At 35.6% G+C, this 20,547-nt stretch overlaps 1 protein-coding gene across 9 annotated transcripts in view; it reads left to right on the top strand.

The window, feature by feature from the left end:
* Positions 1-20,547, top strand: part of FUBP1 (far upstream element binding protein 1) — a 37,282-nt gene that overhangs the window by 6,778 nt on the left and 9,957 nt on the right. For 2 of the 9 annotated variants that reach the window (XM_074876354.1, XM_074876351.1), the window contains 12 exons: positions 70-168; positions 251-304; positions 1,015-1,117; positions 1,202-1,302; positions 1,929-2,070; positions 3,249-3,409; positions 4,215-4,369; positions 4,457-4,536; positions 7,417-7,545; positions 8,194-8,268; positions 14,192-14,337; positions 16,845-16,892. In XM_074876354.1, the coding sequence (XP_074732455.1) occupies positions 70-168; positions 251-304; positions 1,015-1,117; positions 1,202-1,302; positions 1,929-2,070; positions 3,249-3,409; positions 4,215-4,369; positions 4,457-4,536; positions 7,417-7,545; positions 8,194-8,268; positions 14,192-14,337; positions 16,845-16,892 (1,293 nt within the window). Of the gene's footprint in view, positions 1-69; positions 169-250; positions 353-1,014; positions 1,118-1,201; positions 1,303-1,928; positions 2,071-3,248; positions 3,410-4,214; positions 4,370-4,456; positions 4,537-7,416; positions 7,546-8,193; positions 8,269-14,191; positions 14,338-14,706; positions 19,406-20,547 lie in introns of those variants that run through there. The other 7 variants (XM_074876353.1, XM_074876347.1, XR_012629849.1 and 4 more) reach the window with 6 other exon arrangements.

Here is a 20,547-nt window from a genome sequence, read left to right as displayed (position 1 = left end):
ATCTTCTTTTAAACGTGATAATATTGAATCTGGATTTGAGTGGATATTGACATCCCTGTTGTCAAATAGGAGCGGGCAGGTGTGAAAATGGTCATGATTCAAGACGGTCCACAGAACACTGGTGCAGACAAGCCCCTTAGGATAACTGGAGACCCTTATAAAGTTCAAGTAAGGAGTCCTTCATAATTCAGAGCATTTTTAGATCTGTTCTGATGTTGCAGTACCTAAATAACTTGTATTCTTCTTTTAGCAAGCCAAGGAAATGGTGCTGGAGTTAATTCGTGATCAAGGTGGCTTTAGAGAGGTGCGCAACGAATATGGGTCAAGAATAGGAGGAAATGAAGGGATAGACGTAAGCATGGTTGAAAAACTTGTTCACTGTATTTTGAGATGTTCACGTTAAATTGTTAAGCTGGGTTATACCACTGAAAACTCTTAACCAGACTCCAAAAGTGGTTGTGGCTTGTAAGTATTACTTGTTCGTTGCTGAAATTATGACTTTAAATGGTGTGCAGCATTCACTTTAAATTACCAGCAGTTCTGAACAGTTTCAGCTAGCTGGAGATTTTTATCAAATAAGTAAGTTTTATGGCTAAGTATATAATGTCATTATAGAAATTGGAGTTTGGCCTTTGCAGAAGGATATTTAAGTCCACCTATTATGCAAGTCATGAGCTTGTAACTGTTCATCATAGGTGAGGTTGGTAGTTTCATCTGCTACAACCCACATTTTAGGCCTGTTACAACTTTTGTTCTTTGATTGAGAAGCATAATATCCACTGAAATTGCTGCCACTATGAGAACTTGTAGTGCATAGGGTGTCTTTCTTTTTGATACTTTCATCCAGTACTTGCTAGGCTTGTGACTTGATATTAAAAAATTCACACTTCAGAAAGCCTCAAGTGGCATTGGGCTGACCCTAGTTTACCATTCTAATATGTGACCCTTTAATTGTGTGAATTTGGTAGAAATATTTGCATCCTCGACATCTTGAAATTTTTGTTTCTCTTTAAGGTTCCAATACCACGATTTGCTGTAGGTATTGTAATTGGAAGAAATGGAGAGATGATAAAAAAGATACAGAATGATGCTGGTGTTAGGATCCAATTTAAGCCAGGTAGGTGGTATGTCCATAAGTTTCTGTGAATTGATTGTAAATTTACTGGATTACATATACTGGAATAGTTCATTTTTATTCCAGATGATGGAACAACTCCAGATAGAATAGCCCAAATCACAGGGCCTCCTGACAGATGTCAGCATGCTGCAGAAATTATTACAGATCTCCTTCGAAGTGTTCAGGTTGGGTACTATGTTGTTTACCATTTAAAATCTCCTGCCTGACTTTTGGAAAGACTTAAAAATTTTAAAATGAGTGTGTAACTAAAGAAAATAATTTAATGCCATTTGAATCTACTTCAAAGTTCAGTCTGGAATATGAATGTTTTTGCTTTTACAGTTACAGTTTTATAAGTTTAAGGATGATCATGATAATGCTGATTCAAAGTCATGGCAGTTCTTGATCTGGCTGGTTTGAGCTGCTGCTTCTGTTGCCTTGTATTAATAGCTGATACGTTGTCATTTTGGGTTGTAATGGGTGTTTAAAAGATGGTTCAAATGCTTATTGTTAGATGAGCCCCCCCACTGCATTTACAGAAGGCACACAGAAATTATATCTTTGTGCATGTGAAACTTTCTGCTTTCTTCTATATCCTTTCCTTCTTCATCTTTCATATGCAGAGTTGTACAGAACATCTTCTAAAATGTAATTTAGGTCTTCTGGAAAAGATACTACTTAAACTATCAAAACTATTTGAGTAGTAAATCAGTTTTTTCTTAATAAGTTATGTGATGTAACCAGATGGTATTAATAGTTTGTTTGCAGTAATTTTTGTAGAACATGCTAATTTTTTGCTTTTTCGTTTTAGGCTGGTAACCCTGGTGGACCAGGACCTGGTGGTCGAGGAAGGGGTAGAGGCCAAGGCAACTGGAACATGGGGCCTCCTGGTGGATTACAGGAATTCAATTTTATTGTTCCCACTGGCAAAACTGGATTAATCATTGGCAAAGGCAATATATCTTATATATATGTGTATCTATATGTAGTTAAAAAAGCTCTTAGCTTTTCTATTTGTACAAATAGCCATACTAGAGAGATGTTTCAAGGGAAGCCTTTGCGAATGTTTTCATGTATGGTAGAGCACCGTAATACTGCTAAATCGTAACACTCCTAATATTCTTTTCAGATTTTCCTTACCAAAACACATACTGCAGTAGTTTAAGAGTGAAGAACCAATCAATTTATCTAACCCATTTTTTTAAAGTAATAAGTACTGAGTTACATTGGTAGTGTTTGGTAGATTCTTAGAGAATGTATCTTATAATTAACTTGCATTTGATACTGCTTGATTAGCCTAGTGTTACTGCATCTGTAACTCACTCTTAAAACTAATTTTCACATATTCCAGTGAAGATCTTTTACAGTGGAATCCTGTAACAATTTCTTCTGTGTGTGTTTATTAAAATAATTACTTCTCAAAGAATTTTGTTTTACAAATAATTTACTGTATGCTTCTAAATGAAACACTTAATCTTTTGTTTGTAATGTGTTTTTCAGACACAACAAATAGGCTGACATAGTTCAGTTCTTGACCTGGATTGATATATTTTGTTGGGGTTTTTTAAATGCCAAATGATCCATATTTTGAAAACTTTGTGCCTGCTAATGATATAAGTAACTTCTCAGGATCCTATAAGAAGAGGAACTAGTTTAGGGGATTTAACTTTCTGGTTTTAGTGTACTGCAAAAAATGTGGACTTTACCATCTGGTCAGCTTCTGGGTGGTGTTTTTTGTCATCTGTGCTTGCCTGCTGCTTCATAGGGAGGTTATGCTTTAAGGCTGCATTTATTGATAACTGTGGGTATCTGTTGTTGTTCATGTCTAATCTTACATCTTTACATAAATGGAAAAAAAACACAACAATGTTGTAGGAATTTTTTGCTGTTCTTTCTGAGTAATGACATTGTGGTCTTTAAAAAACACTTTTACTAGTTCATTGCAATCAAAGCTCTGTACTATGCTGAAGAGACTTTTTTTACTTGTTGTTAGAATGTTCTTGTATGGCTCATAAGGATAGGTATCTTTCTACTTCTTTATCTTCAGCTCCCATGCAGTTGACTTTCTCTGATTTGAATCTTAGTATTTTTGCTTTATTGCATGTCATAAAAGCTGTATGTTGCATTGTAGGTGGTGAAACTATTAAAAGTATAAGCCAGCAGTCTGGTGCTAGAATAGAACTTCAACGGAATCCTCCACCTAACGCGGATCCAAACATGAAGATGTTTACTATCCGTGGAACACCCCAGCAAATAGATTATGCACGACAACTTATAGAAGAGAAGATTGGAGTGAGTGTGGTTTACTACTAGAATAGGAAGCGAGACTCCTTTGTGGAGACTTTTTTTCCATTTCACTTCCAAATTACTTAAGTGTATAATAAATTGATAATAGTAAATGGTAATCTGAGTTTAAAGTAGTACAAACATGATGCACCAAAAGAAGCAAAAACTTGAGATGGAAAGAAATGGTTGCTTGCTTCAGTGTAGTACAGTGTATTTTTTAATGATGTGTTCTTGAAGATGCCCACTTTCTGCATAATGAAAAATTTTACTATTTCAAAGATATCCTTGATATTCTTAAAGCTCCTAAACTGTGTTTAGTTTTTCAGTCTCAGTATGTTTAAGTAGACTTTCAATCCAAGCTTACACTCTTTGAGTGTTTTGTTTGCATGTGTATGCATGTAATCAGATTTACTGCCTGTTTTTTGTACCTGATCGTACAGACAGATTTAATTAGCTGTACCAGTTTATTTTAAAACACTGATAGTCTTGGTTTAGCTTGTGGGGTTTTTTTAATGGAACTTGTGGAAAAATCCATTTTTACTGGTATAATTCTTATTTCTTCAAGAAAGAACTGAAATAAATGCAGCTTTTTAGTTGCAGTTACTACTGTGGCTGCTTTTAGCTCTCTTCTTTAACTAGCCATAAGCCTAATTAATCTTCAAAAAGACTGTTCTCTCCAGGGAAATGTCCGTCTTTAAAAACAATCACACCTTTTAGATGATATTCTTAGTGTTCAGATTTATGCTTCTAAACTGCTGGAAAATGGGGAACTTCAAGATTTATTTTTGTCTGTGTGCTACTCTTGTTACAGGGTCCAGTAAATCCATTGGGTCCACCTGTTCCCCATGGACCCCATGGTGTTGTTCCTGGCCCACATGGACCTCCTGGGCCACCAGGTCCTGGTGCTCCCATGGGACCATATAACCCAGCTCCTTATAATCCAGGGCCTCCTGGCCCTGCACCTCAGTAAGTACTGCTTCATCTACCTTCCTTTTTTGTAGGGTGACCCTGGGACTGGCTTTCACTGTATATGCATGACTTGATCTTTTGTAGTGGTCCTCCAGCTCCGTATGCTCCACAGGGATGGGGAAATGCTTATCCACACTGGCAGCCACCAAATCCACCAGATCCAGGTAAGAAATGTCACAGTTGTACTGTAGTGTGGATATACTTTGAGTACATCTATTTTGTCCTTACAAGTACGCACATTCCAAAGTTCGTGAGTGTTGCACTGGTAAATCTAATAGAGCTCCTATTCAGGCTTTTCTTTACTGATTGTCAGTTTACGTATGTTTTGTGCTTCCCACATGTGGCTTGTGAGATGTTGAAATTTAGTTGTTACAGTTGGAATATACTCTTTACTAAATGTTATTGGTACTGCATTCCAATTTATTATAATTTTTGCAAGACTCTTTGTTAACTGATTGCGTGCAAATCAGTTCATTTTTCTTACAACAGATGTTTTTACATAAATTTCTTCAATGAGGATGTGTTTTCTTTCTGTAATAGGCAGTGACTTTGTATTTTATTTTAAGCAGTGCCCCTTACAATCTCACTGATCCTGACTTTGCACAGTTTATGCTATATACTTCTAGCTTTCGTTGACCTACGTGAGGATTGATTCTCAGCGTCTTGATACAAATAGATTTTGTTCAGTCTTTTTTGAGGGATAAAATTTCTGTTGAATGCTCTTAATACAGTAAAACTAATTAGGATTGTGGATTTTGAGCCTTTGCTTGTAATAGTATTGTATTTTCTTCTGAAACCCATCTTTGTAGAATCTGTTTCTTCTGTTTCTGTTCATCTTTGTCAAGACCGGAAGTTTTTACTTAATTACGACTTCCCAAAGTTGTAGTATCCTGCTTTTCTTTAATTTATATCCTTTGGTTGGACTAGAGCATATGGGGAAATGGAACTGCAGTCACAGAAGGTATGGTAAGGCTAGATGCTTGAGTCACTTGTACCTCATTTGTTTGAGGTAGAGCTTCTTGAGAACTTCAGCCAAAAGATCTCAATTTTATTTTTGTTATAAACGGAATAAATATTTTCTGATATCCACTGGTCCTGACACAAGTTCTGTTAGTGAAATAGGAGAGGGCTTTGGAGGATGTTAGAATCTACAGAGAGTTCTGTTTATGTTCAAGTCTTTCATACATCCTTTCTTGGCAAAGAGCCATCTCTGGTTTCAGTTCTGAAACTTATAGACGGTAGCTCTGCATGCATTCAGTTTATTATTTTAAAAATGCCTATTGTCATTATTTAAAAGTAAAGTGTTTCAAAGGGACTTGACTGAAAGCCTCAGCATACTAAAAAGTGTCATTTAATCCAAAGCCACTGCTGAAATGTTACAGCTTTTTTCATACCACCTTTTTTTATAAAGTAATTTATCTACATAAATATCTGTAAGAAAAATGGCAAGTACCTTGATGTCATCTTGATGATGGTTTTATAACCATTTTTTGGGTAAATACTTCTCTTAAAAATCTCAAGTTTTCCTACATGCAGCTGGAAGTTGGTGTTTCTTCCGATTAGCATTTATTTGGATGAGTTTTGTACAGTTTTCCACTCAGTTGCTCATTTCAGTGTAACAAATGGGTTATTTTAGTATCTTTTTCAGAGGTGCTTTCTCCAGAACCATGCTTGCCTCTTGTCACGTGAGAGTGGAGCTAGTTACTACAGTCAGATTTCTTTGGAAATTTAATGAATCCTCCTCTGTGGTGTTCTATTCTAGAGAAGTAGCTACTAATGGGAATGAGGGGGGAAACCGAGTAATGGCTTATTTGATATTTGAAGGTAACCTTAGAATACAGTACATGTTAGTTTAAATCCACTGTTGTTGGTGGAAGCAGTGTAATTTTAAAATGAAGCAAGCAGCGTGTTTACATTGTTGACTGTATGCTGATACTACTGTGTACATTTCAAGTGGTTCCATCTGACTTTAATGCTAAATGAAATACTGCAAGAAATTTGTTGTGTTGTGGATTTCTTCTCCCTGAATGCCTTTTCCGGTGGATTTATTCTTTCTCTTCCATTAGTCACTCACTACCTTCCCTATTTTTTGTTGGGGGGAATATATTTCCATTCCCACGTGTAGTTATTCTAAAATATCTGTTGTGTCTATGTCCTTATGTGAAGTTCTCTCCTCAGTTGGCTGCATTTATTTGCAGATGTTTTTATTTTTTAAGGATGCAAATCATGTCAAAGGACGCTGGTTGTGTTACAGAGCATTATGTTCTCTAACAGTAAATTTGCAGTTTTTGTGGATTGCCAATTTGGTAATGTAATAAATCACTGTGATTCAGGAAAAATAAGCCATTCCTAAAGTCTATATGTGAAAAACAGAGAGATAAGGCTCTAGGAAGCAGCATTGTTGGCCTGCCTAGATGTAGTTAAAAATAAGGGAAGCATGGAGATAGCTGCTGAAGATACAAATGTTGCTATTATTTGTTATACTAAAAAGCTGTAAGTAGATAGTCATGCTTTATAGCCATATGTTGGGTTTCATGTTTGTAGAGTACTATGTGTTTCTGTATTTTACCTTAAAGTTTAATTGACAAGCATTGCAAACACCTAGTAAGATCTGTCTTCTTCTATTTCAGAAATATGTATTTGACATGCCTCCTCCACCTGTGTCAGTGTCATTAGTGTGAGGTTGTAACAAAAGTAAAACCTCTGATGTTGTTTGGTGCTAGAATGATTCGTTGTTGCTACCATTTAGTAACATGACTGTTAAATTAATTTGAAAATCCTCTTCTGTTCATCACATTTAAAAATTAATAAATGACATTGTAGTAGTGAGGTTTCTCTCTGAAAGAATAGTTTGTACAATACACTTGTCTGAAACCTGACCAAAAGTTTGTGCTAGAAAGAAAAGGTACTTACAGGATGTACGTGGTTACTTTGTTCAGATGGATTTTTCTTTGGAGGAAAATATAAGTGCTTAGGACAGGGTTAACTTAGGGGACAGCATTCTGTTCATACTACTTTTATAAATGCTTGGTTTGTTTTCATAGGTAAGCCAGGAACAGATCCCAACTCAGCAGCGTGGGCAGCTTATTATGCTCACTACTATCAGCAGCAAGCACAGCCACCACCTGCAGCCCCTCCTGGTGGACCAGCTACAACCCAAACTAATGGACAAGGTAGCTGTTTAGTAAAATGGATTCATTTTTCATTGCTGGTGGTGTAGATGTCTCATTGTTTTTTTATTGTTGTCTTCATATATTGAGTAATTTTATTGTAAGGTAGCTGGTTTTCTTGGAAAACGTGCTGATGGCCTTCAACATCACTTTTTTTAATTTCAGCAGTAATGAGGGTAATGTATTTATGTTATATACTCCAAAGAGAATTTGCTGCAACTGGGGTTGACTTAATTATGCCTACATAGTGCAGTCAGTCATATGTAAATCTGGAATGAGCCAAACTGCTGTCATTTGCTTAAACAGTTGCATCACTTCCAGTGGTTTTAGAACAATTATGGTTGTAACATTTAGTTGTACTAGTGTAATTGTTGTGCCTGGATGAGGCTTACCACTCAAATTTTGTACTGTGACTGGTGTGCATTTCCTGAATCTTGAAAAGATGCTGAACGCTTTAAAGAATGATCTGTTTCTTTGTGGTGTCTTTTAGTAATTGCTTATATTTGTAGTAGCTTGTACCACATAGGTTTATAGTGTCAGATTTCAGTGATGTTACTTGGGATTGTTACTGAAAAGTTCCAACTGATTATTTGTAAATTGTGTTATGTATGAAACAAAACCCAATAGTTTTGACTTTTTAATGTAATTCAGGAGATCAGCCAAATCCAGCACCAGCAGGGCAGGTTGACTATACGAAGGCCTGGGAGGAGTACTACAAAAAAATGGGTACGTGTGCATGTGTTTTTCTGTTGCATAGTAGAGTGTTTTAGGAGACTTGCGTGTCTGATTTGAGATGGGGTTTTTTACACCCAAAAAATGAAAATGCACAGTCATGTGTTTGGAAACATATCCTGCTAGGGGCCTTGAACCCTGCAGAACAATGGACTTAAAAATTCATGTTGTGTTTTAGGGCATTTACTGGTACTTATGCTAGTAGTTAGCTTTGTAGAAATACTTCATACCTAATGTGATGTCTATATTTGATCACTGGGAAACAACATCTTTTAAATACTTAAATCTGAGTATTCTTAAGTATATTTTAAAAGGGTATTTTTTAAGTATTGCAGTTCAACTTTGATTTACTTTATGAAGCTGTTGTTTGTCTTGTTTGGTATTTGTTTCCTGATGCTCTTAAGATTACAGATAAATTTTTTTTTTTTTCTTGTAACTTGTTTTCTCTGTTCCAGGTTATTAAAGCATCGTAACTAGCTTTCATTTATACTGTGCCCTTTTTTAAATAGTATTTGATTTGCAGAGCTTAAGAGCTCTGTTTAAACTGCAGGTTATATGTTGTTGCTCTTTCAAAATACTTTGCTTGAGCTGGCTTATAAAACTAAAATGTATTTGTTTAAGTTGATGATTTCATCATTTGCTGAATAAGGAAGGAGTATGTGGTCTTGATGCATTGGCAGAAGGTGCTGTTATCTTTTAAATCATGGGAATATCTTGCAGGTCAGTGTTTTGTCCACAGTGTTGTCCCGTGGATATTGCAGTTGATGTAGGTTTGTATACTGAGGACTAGCGGGCTTATGAGTGCCAGTGCTTCCCTGATGCCTCTGTTTGACCATACATACAGCAGCATCTAGTTTGGATATTTCTGTTTGTTTGGGTGGGAGGTTTTGAGATTTTTGCACTCTTTCAACTGCACTGTTTTCTCCTGGAATATTAAAAAGCATTTGGAGTTAAGATTAATAGTGTGTTTAATTCATCCTAAACATTCTGTCAGGTTGATCTCAAATTATTTGACAAGACATAACTACCTTTATTCTTTTTTATTTTGGCATAGCATAAGCAATGAAATGAAACAGAAAATATATAATGATGATTTACTTCAAGAATTGTGTATCAGACTAAGAAAATTGCAACAGAATTCCCAAACACATGATTTTTAAGATGTGATGGGCCTTTCCATTTTTCCTCTTCCTGTTTCATTTAACTACTTTTTTTCCAATTTACTGTCTCTGTTGGTTCAGCTCACACTCTTCAATGCAAAGTTGTGGGGTTTTTCACTGCCTTTTTAAGAATAATGTAATTTGGCTGGACTCTGCCATCTTTCGATTTTCTGTCTCTGGAAGGCAAAGTCTGGGTTGCACTAGTCTTGAATTTGCTCTAATTAAATAACACGTAGTTTCAGGTGTTGGGATAGAGTTTGTGTGGGCGCAAGTCCAAAGAGGAGTGTGAACCCAAAAAAAGATAGACGCTGGAAGATGGAAAGAATTGCTCTTACAATGCAAAATGAAAAAATCCCAAGACAACAGTCAGATAAGAGGAAAAACAGAAGGGCAGTTCTGATCTTCATTTCTTTTTCTAGTTCAAGCTGAGTTCTTTGCTGGAAGGAGTACTTTGGATATCTGGACCTGTGTAACTTGACTGTGTAAATCATGAGAACTTTTTGTTTCTTCAGCATGTTAAAAATCTTTATATGGAAGATACCATTTTATAAGATCCACTTAGAAAAGAGGAAGAACTGACCAAGAGAAGTTGAAGGGCAGAGAATTAACATAGAGTTGATTTTAGTACTAAATAGAGGTGTTTTTCCCTGCCTCCTTAACAGTGTTAAGACGACAAACAAGGAAGGCTGTCCATCAGCCAAGTTCCTGTGATCTCCAGGCTCTTACGTACAGCTGCTACTGTTAGTGATTCCTACAGTACTGTAATGCTTCTGTCCCCATCAACCTGTGTGGAAGGGAGAAGGCAGGCATTAGTCACTCACTCTCTGACTCTTCTTTTAGATTTTTGGCAGTACAGATAATTACACAAACAGCTGTTTTGCAGAAATGAACTGAAACTTGGGACTTGCTGAGCCCAAGCAGTTTTAGTTTTGATGCTGAAGAAAATTACTTTGATAATCCATGTGGCAAGGGTGACAGTACTGAGCTGAACAAGTTGGATGTGGTACTGCAATTGGTGCTCTGGATTTTCCCATGCTTTAAGTATGAGTGATCTGAGAACTCTAAAGCACTTCTGAATATTCCCATCAAAACCATAATATTGTTTTCCAAAGTGGCTTCCTACTGGTGCAGTAGGACTTGGCTAATCACAGAGAATACTTTCCAATTTATTTTTAAGCGTATAGAACAGTGACTTGAAAATAACCTTTTCCAACTCAGAAATATAGTGGCAAAGTCCCATCTCCTTTTTTAGACTCTTGTTTTACTCAGGGACTATTGCTTTAAGTAGCAAATACAATTACTAATAAGATTGATAAACTAGCAAAATTACTCTTGCACACTGGTAAGCCACTGTACCTGAATCTTACAGGTAAGCCAGACCATCTATTTGGTACCCTACTTCATAAATTCAGAAAACTTGTTTTAAATTTCCCTCTAGTATTACCAGGTAACAAGACAGTAGTTTAGCTTTTGAAGATACGTAGACTCTGTTATCTTGGAGACATAGTATTTTTATTTTTCCTGTACAAGAGCTGAATTAAAGATTTGCGTAACTGGGCCCTAAAAAATCTCCCAAGGATAAGAGTTCCCTCTAAACATGAAGTCGTATTTTAGTAAATGATCTATATGTCTCCACAGGAGTCTGTAAATTTATCATTTAAAGTCATTCTAATATATTGTGGGCTTGATTTATAGTTAAGGGATTCCATAATAAAACAGTGGAACTGTTCTTTAATGATTCCTTACCACTGCAACAGGAAAGAGGACAAAGAACAGCTTTCTCTTACTAGAATCACCCATGATGATTTGAATAGTGGAAGAACTGTAGAATCATCTGGCATTTTCTTTCTTAGCCTTCCTTAATGGGGGAGGTATTCTCTGTTTCTTGTATTTCTCTGTATGTAGTTTATCAGTCTTGTTTGTGTTACAGTTGAATCTGGATATTAATGAGCATGTACGTTTCAGTGCATTTCTGTACACTGAAAGGAAATTTTGACTAAACTGCTGGATTCCATGTGTAGGTTCAGAATTACTTACAGTACTTAGTAGAGGAACGATGCAGCTAAAATACTTCAAATTTTTACTAATCCATTTCAGGACAGAAGTCCAGTTTGACATCTCTGAGTAGATGTTAAACTTCCTATATTTTCATTTATTATTTGAATTTCAACATTGCCTTGGGATAGCTGGCTGAATGTCAGAACATTCTTGGGTCATCATGCACAAAAAATGCCTTAGCTTTGACATTCAACTGTGCTGACAGCTATGACATAACTAAATAATTTGTAAGTAGAGTTATTATCTCATAAATTAATAGTTGTCTTGGTTTTGGCTGGGATAGAGCTAATTTTTTGTCCTCCTTAGTAGCTAGAGTAGTTCTGTGTTTTGGATTCAGTATGGGATTTGATTTGAGAAGAATGTTGGTAATACACTGATGCCTTTAGTTGTTGCTAAGAAATCAAGGACTCTTCAACTTCCCATGTCCTGCCCATGCGCAGAGGCAGCACAGCCAGAGCAACGGACCCAAATTGGCCAATGATTCCATATCATACAATGTCATGCTCAGCATATAGATAAGGGTTGACCAGGAACCTCACTCAGGCTTCCAGGATTGTGGTTTCAGGGTTCTCTTTTCTGGGATCGCTAGCCGGGAACAGGCTGGGCATCAGTCAGCCAGGTGGTGAGCAATCACATCGTGCATTACTCGTTCGTATTTCTATTATTACTATTATCATTATTATTTCATTTCAATTATTAAATTGCTTTTATCTCAACCTTAGGAGTCTTCTTACCCTTACCTCTCCAACTCTCTCCCTATTCCCTGGGGTGGGGGAGGGTGAGCAAGCAGCTGCATAGTGTTTGGCTGCTGGCCAGGTTTAAACCATGATAATAGGGAACTTGCAAAAAGTATATCCTGGGATAATTTATAACCATATTAAAGATCATTTTGGTTAAAATAATTGATCAAAAGTGTAAGTTGTGGTAAATTGCAAGTATAAATTGTAAAATGTGATTTCAGCTCTTAAGATTTGAGGACATTTAAGTTTTCCTAGGAAAATAATTGCTTTACTGTACAACCCAAAAAGTGATGAAGATGTTTTTTAAATATATCTACAGTGTAAGTGGAAAAACTATATGTAAGTTGTATAGAGGGTTGGAAAGCGGAAGATTGTATTCTGAAGACATTCAGGATAGTGGTTTGCCAAATGTTCAGATCTCCTGCTCACACTTAATGCTTTTGAGAGGATTGGGGGAATACACATATGTAAGAAGAGTGTGGATAGCTGGTATTCTTCATGTGAATTTTCTATGTAAAGGTATTTTAAAAACAAAACAACCCAACCTTCTGTCTGATACCCTAGAAGACAGTTCATTAGAATCTTTGATACTCGTGTTCCCCAGAAGGTTGCTCAGTGGTCTTGTATCCAAATAAAAGGTGAGGTGGTTTCAGGTAGGGTTGACAAACTTTGAGGCCTCATCTTGTGGAAACTACACTTTTTTTCTTGAAAGGAGAACACAAGATTAGGTAAACGTGGAAATGTACAGGGTGCAGGCTTGCATTTTGTTTGTATTTATTTGATGTCCTATGGTTGGATGTGATGTTTTGTGTTGATTTTTTTTTTTTCCTGGTGGCTTTTCAGTAGTATCCTAATTCTGATTGTAAAACTTTGATTTGAAAAAATAATCCTTTTAAGAATGTAGATCACAAAAATGTCATGTCACAATAGTAATAGTTTTGTTGGAAGTTCAAGAAACTTAAAATGAAGCACTCCATATGAAACCCTTCTGTCTGGATACATGCAAGTGTGAGGACAGATGACGAAATAGAGGATAGAGTGTGGTGTTCTCCTTACAGTCAGCAACATTCTGCAGTGTTAACTGTAAAAGCACCTTTGAGATAAAAAATTGTAAAGCAGATAGTGGTAATAAGTGGAGTGTGTTTATCTTCCTGGAATAAGAGAAGGGAAAAAGGAAGTAAAGATGTCTGCAACAAACCTACCTTGGAAGAACAGCATAATGGAAGTCCTAAAAAGTTGGCTGAAATTTTTTTTTTTTAATACACCAGAGGCCTTGTGTATTAATCTGTCGCCTTTATAGAGTTTCTAAGCTGCAAGTTGATTTTGTTGGAAGGATGGGTAGGTCTCAGCTGTAAGTTTGGGGGAGCATGTGTGTGTACACGCCGTTATTTCTAGAGGATTGAAACTTATGCAAAGATCGGAACAAGTTTCAGGACTATATTCTGTGGTGGAGTAAATGTTTTCAAAAATGAATGCTCTTTTTGAAAAAATGCAATCTGCAGTAATTTAGCAATTGGATTAAGGAGCCAAAGCTGGAGGACTGAATGAATTGTCATCTGGTGAATTAATTAATGCAGTCTGTACAATCAGATAAAGTCAGTCTAGGTGGATTACAAAAAGTAATCTTGCCTGTTGACCTGTACTTTAATTTAAATGCTACCAGTTGTTCAGATCAGTTTAGGTCAGCAGGCTTTAAAGACTTTTGCTCTGGAACATGATTCAAGAAATGGGGAAAAAACCTGTCCTTATGGTTCCTGAATTTTGCTTCACATGGGAATCATTACGTTAAAATAATAAATAGGATGAGTGATTAAGTAAAAAGGAAAGCAGCCACAAAATTATTCAGAAGCCTTGGAGGAATACTGCAAGAAGCTAGGTGACGTTTCTTAGGCGGTGAGATTTTGAAATTTTCTCATTTCTATTGCAGCAACAAAGCTATATAATTTTAATTACTTGCAGGTCAAGCAGTTCCTGCCCCTGCTGGGGCTCCGCCAGGTGGTCAGCCAGATTACAGTGCAGCATGGGCTGAGTACTACAGGCAGCAGGCAGCATACTATGCCCAGACAAGTCCACAGGGAATGCCACAGCATCCTCCAGCACCGCAGGTATAAAGTTTAAGTGTTTTTTGGCTGCCTTCCGTTTCAGTGGTTGTAGATATCTTTTTGCATGTCTCCTGCTTTGTTACCTTTGGAGTATGCATCTTTTTTTCTAGCGAAATAACTATCAGAATAATTAATAGATGACTTTGTTTACCTGATAACTTCAGTTCTGTATCTATCCATATGTTTGGTGATTGTTTTTTTTAAAGAAAAAAGAAAAACTTTCTCCTCCCAGGGTTTTGAAAACCATGCAAGAAGCCACCACCATTTACATTAACCAATTTTTCTTTCTTAAAGGCTTCACTCCTGAGTTAGCTCGATTTAAAGGATTTTCTTTAACTTTTTGTGTATCTCTTATGTATCTCTTCTGCACAGGGCCAATAATAAGAAGTGGACAATACAGTATTTGCTTCATTGTGTGGGGGAAAAAACCTTTGTTAAATGTATGGATGCAGACGCCTTGATGAAGATCTTAATTTTGTTTGGTTAAAAAAAATAGTGTTTTTGAAAATGTACAAAATATCTATCACTACTGATAGGAGGTAATATTTCTGTGTAGAAATGAAAAATGGTTTGTTTTTAGTATTAGTGTAGATGTACACATTCCAGCAAATGTATTTGCAATTACGTGGTCAATGCTTTGTGATATAAATGTACTTTTTCAATGTATACTTTATCACTTTTAAAATGCCTGTTTTGTGCTTTACAATAAATAATATGAAACCTCCTGTGTCGGTAAGTTGGATATGTGGGTATATAAAGAACTATAGGATTGATTTGCAACGCTGAATCAAGGTACCTGTACACAAATGAGATTTTTTTTTTTTCCCCCCATGAAACCTTGTTGAGTTTAAAAACTTGTTGTTAGCATGTTTTTCCCCTCTTGCAGAATAGTTGTAGATGGAGGATTTCTTTCATTCATTGTATTTTGCTGCCTAGCACCAGTAATCTTGATACCTTAATTTTCTTTCTATTTGATTAAAACTGCATGTGTTTAAGAAGGTGATCTTTTGGCATACTTCCATTGCATTAACAGTGAAATTTCCTTTTATACATGACCACTGTTTCAGACCTGTGCAGCTGTTACAACAGATAACTTTTGTTCTTAATTGAATAATTCAAAACTGTTCCTGCATATAACTATTTTATGGATTTTTTCAGACTAGTTATAAAATTTATTTTAAGTGTAATGTGCTTAAGCCTTCAGTTTAAAGTAGTCCACTTCAAAATTCAGTGTAGAAAAGTCAATGTGGTATGCATAGTAGTTACAAAAATTGCATCTGTCCTTAAAACGCTGTTTTGTTTGAGTGATGGGGAGTGGTTGAGAACTTCCTGCAGAGCAGATAACTTCTGTTTTTGTAAATACTCAAGTATTTGAATCAATTGATTATTTTTTTTATATATACTTGAAACTTCTTGTTGCTCTAATGCTCATACTAAAAATCTGATTCTCTTGAAATCCTATGTTTGCTCTTTGCATATTTATTGGCTCTTTGCATATATTAGACTACATGCAATACAGTCTGTCTTGCCATTGTCTGTTGAAGTGCAGGTTTGATCCAGCCAGTATAGAACTAGCTCTATAGGGGTGAGGAGGACTGTGCTGTGTATCATCCTTGATTGTTCCTTCAAGGAGCATTGCACTGTAAGTACATCAGAATGACAAATTGATGAACTGCAACAGTATCTTTTTGTCAATGTTCCACATAATGAAAATGCCATACTTGTGTGACTATTATGTTGGAATACAGTGCTGATATCTTAGGAAATCATAATTGCTTCTTAATTCAGAAACATAGGTTTGCATATATATATACATACACATAATATGAGTTTTGTGGGTAAGTATTCCTGAAACGTTTAGCAATAGCTAAAGAAAATCATGTTTCTGTTTATCTGAGTAATAGTTTTTTTTTATTAGTACTCCTAAGACAGCTGTATCATTCAGTGTTTTAAAGTATGCATATCGTAACATTGAAGTCTTTGGAACCACTTGTTAGACAGAAGTTGTCTTTTGTCTTCAGATAGTTTGCAGATACGTAGTGATGTAGGTATGTTTTAAATCTGTAACTGTTACTTGCTTTATCTTTTGGAACACCATATTGTTGCTTTGAGAATAAATTTTTTTAGGGTGGCTGCACAGAGAACTAAAAGTTAAGGCTTGAAAATTGAAGTAGTTTATTCAGGTAATTAGCAATGTATGTATTGTGCTGTAGCAATAGAAGGAATTATTTTTATCCCTTTTAAAATTAGGAATTATTCTGGTAGCTTAAAAAAGGTTAGGACAGTATTTGCTATCTTTAGTGTAGGGTATAAAGTTTAATAGTTCAGGTATTTTGCATGGTATTTTGTAGATAACCTTATAGAATGGTGCATTTATTATGTACTAAACTGAGCAAAATTAAATTCACTGGATTCTTTATCATTCACAAAATGGAGGCTGTTGATTTTGATTCATTTAAGGTATAAAATCTTTATTAATTGCAAACAGTGCAATTATTTATACTTCACAGTGCCTTCCCAGACCTTCCACCTTAGGTTCTGCTGCAAAAAAGCAACAGGTAAGCACAACCTAAGGAAGTATATAAATTAATATATTTCAGTACATTAATGTTGTCCCTGTGAGATCTTTGTGGTTGTGTATTGAAAAGCAATCTGCTGCTTCCCCAGATGCATTGTTACTCACGGTTCCATTTCAGTGGAAAGTCTTTTAAGTTTTTAAACAACTGTTTATATTTCTAGGTAAATATGTATATCTCTTTTTTTAGGAAAGACAAGTAGATTGCAGTAATTAAACTTGATCAGAATAAGTAATTTCTGTTATTTTTCCTCAAATAGCTAATTGTTGGAATTAAAGAATCAAAACCTTTAAAATATGCAGGAATTACTTTGGTTAGAAACGTCAACAGCCTTCACAAATGTTTTTTATAATAGGGCACTATTCCCACTCAAACCCGTAAGACCTAAGTATAAAGAATATGACTTCATGTTGTTATCACTGAACTTGATAACTTGTCTTACAGTTTTAGTGTGTTAGTGGAATTTTTGGATAACTTAGTTTGCTTTTCATACTTGACATGGTAGGAAAACAGATGCTGGAGTTTCAGAGATTAGTATGTTTTAACTGAAAAAGCATGTGCACCAATTAAATGTTAACAGTACAGCAAATAATTTTATCTATATAGCAGTCAGTGTATCCTGTTTCTTGATACCTTAACTGAATTGCTGTATCTTTTGATAGTTTAAAATGTTTGTATGTCTTATAGATGGTCTGGTACAGGTTTTTGTTTCTGGTTTTTGTTGGGTTTGTTTTTTTAGCTTGAAGTAAAGCAGCATCTATTTGGTTTTTGTTGATTATTCTGTTTCTAAAATGTGCTGCTCCTCTTTCAAAAGTCCTGCTTATCTGTACATCAAAGAAAAATATTCAAAAATACTGCCTTCATTTTCACACACAGTGCTGAAGATGCTGCAAGCACCAAATCATAGCTCATAGAATCAGGTCCTGAGATAGTTACTACCAGTAAAGAGGAATCCTTTGAGTGTATGCCATTGGTGAGCCGATGAGCATGGACCATAGAAGGGCTCCATGTAGAAGGTAAAATTGGCAAAAACATAACAGATTTGAAATGTATCCCATACATAATGGTGTAGGGTATAATTTTTGTTTTGATCACTTTTCATTCTTTAAAGTATTATTTGTTTGACCATAAATGTTCCATAATGTTAAGTTTTTTAAACTGTGATTTAATAATATAAACCATCTATTTTAATTTGTATTTTTCTAAACAGCCAGGCTTAGATATATTGAATTTTTGAACTAAATAGTTGTGCTTCAGTTTCTCAAGCCACTTAGTATTTCATCTGTAGTTTAATATGTAACTTCATTTTTGACGTGAGAAAAGGTTAGGTGTGTACCGTTTGGATTTTGATACTGTGAATTTAGTGTTGGGGTGAGTCATTTGTTCACTTCCTTTTACATGATGATACTTTTTTCTTCAACTGTTGTTCCTAAAATATCTTGAACAGTCTTTCAGTTGTAAATTTAGCCAGTGGGAGGAGATAGAGAAGAAAAAGCCAGTCTATTGGAATGTTGCTAGTGTGTGGAAGATGAGATGTTCTTGTGTGTAGCATTTGAGGTATACTGACTTCCAGCTTTCTCACTGCTGGGCTTACAGGCATGCTATTTTGTGTTTATTTTTTCAACTCTGTCTCCAAACTCATAGTTCTTAGGAGAACAGAAAATTATTGGTCTTACCCTGATCCAAAAAGATAACTGGACTTCCTTAGAAATGTAATGAACTTGCCCAAAAGGTGTCTTTAAACGTTCCCTGCTTTTGTCCCCTCCCCCTTAGAGTGCCACAGATTAAGTAGAATGTGAAGAGTACAAAAAGTTTAAAAAGGAAGCATAATATTTGGAATAGGAAAAGCATTTTTGTGTCCCTTTCTGCAGCCTATACTTTAACAGGACATGAAATGTCAGGTAGATAATCTCCAGTCTGGCGTGATTGCGAGTCATCTATTTCAGTTGTCCGGGTAGACAGGATCACTACTTGCACAGCCTATCTTGAAATATTTCATCTTTTTACTAGTTGTATTTTATTGGGTGATAGAAACTGTCTCTCCCCTGTTCTCTTCCAAAGTAATTTTTAAGTTTTCCATTGCATGCTAAAAGCTTTTTATTTTGCTTTTTTCTGGAAGTGGGGGGAGGAAGGGAGGACTGGGCTTTTCAGAAAAGCATACAGTTGACAGGATTCCCTCTTCCCTAGTAATAGCTTATAAAATTCTTATGTATGCACAAATATTTCTCTTGCGTGCATGTGAAATGCCTTTTCGTCCTGAGAAAAGTGTTCTCTGCAGAAACTACCCGTGTGTAAAAAGAAGATTGGCTTTAAAAGGCAACTGTGATGGGAACAGTGTCTTAGGGAGATGCAGCTTGGACTTGAGGTAAATTGAATGCTTTACAAAAATGTGGTTTTGAGCTTGCATTGACATTGTATGTAATATGGGTACACGTTAACTGTATAATGTTTTTTGTATGGTTTTTTCTCAATAAATGTAAACTGATGGATAATAATAGCAATGTTTTTGTCTTTTTTATGCTCCTATCCCTGCCTTTGTTAGTTTCAGAGGAAAGATATTGCAGCAGCTAGTACTTCTGTGAATGAACATCACCCACATGAATGAAGTAAAATGTATTTATATGGCTATTAGGATAAATATTAATTCAAAACATCATGCAGCTTATTACCATTTTTTCCAAGATGCTCTGAATTTATAACTATTTTATTGAGGCAAAAGAGTGACTTCCAATAGGTAACTGTACAAAGAGCAGTCAGCAGATGCAACCACAGGAAGATTTCTTTTTGAAATGACTGCATAAATCTAATTTGCTGCAGCTTACCTTGTCTTTATGTGAAGGCTTATACACATTCTTTAATTTAAATTGTGACTATTGTTTGTAAAATTACTCCTACAGAAGCTTAAGCTGAAAAATTCAGATGGTGTTAGCACAATGACATTAGTGTTGATACCAAGAGGTCTTAAGAGAAAAATAGTACAATAGCCTTAAGAAGACAGTGTTCAGAGATGCAGCAGTAAATTTATTGCATTAAGAGAGAACAGAAACTGAGAAGTCAGGCACTTTCTGAAAATATTTTTCTTGCTTCCTACCAACTTAGCTATGATAGGCTCATATTTTGTCACCAACTGTTCCTGTATCATTTAAGCAGTGAAAAATTTATAAGTTTTACAAGCAAATGTTTGTACTGTAAAAGACTACTACAAGCCTTGCTGAGGATGTTTTTACTTTTGGATTATCAACTGCATAGATTGATAAAAGCATAACAGTTTAAAGGCAAGCCCATTTTAAAACGAACTAATGCTCTTTGAAACAAAACAACAAAAGTGAGCAGTTACGTAATCTTTTATTCTTTAAAAATAGTACACTGGGGTTTTTGAAAATCGTCAATAAGTATTTCCTTTTGCCAGTTCAATGCCTCTGGGATAGAGTAAAGTAAAACAGCTTAAATATTCAGTGTTCATGCAAAATATACCCAATAGATTTATACTACTACACCAGTTTCCAGATTGTGTATTTAGCTTTATACTGTTACACAACTGTTGGTCTTCAAATGTGGGAGTACTATTATAATGCAGCTTTTTCCTTTAGTTGATCTTTCATACATTGATTCCTTCTTTTTAGCCTTCAATACCAAT

This window comes from Strix uralensis, chromosome 8 (genome assembly GCF_047716275.1).
Source record: "Strix uralensis isolate ZFMK-TIS-50842 chromosome 8, bStrUra1, whole genome shotgun sequence".
Lineage (NCBI taxonomy): Eukaryota > Metazoa > Chordata > Aves > Strigiformes > Strigidae > Strix > Strix uralensis.
Note: the sequence above shows the minus strand (reverse complement) of the source record. Positions and strands in the feature narration are given on the sequence as shown.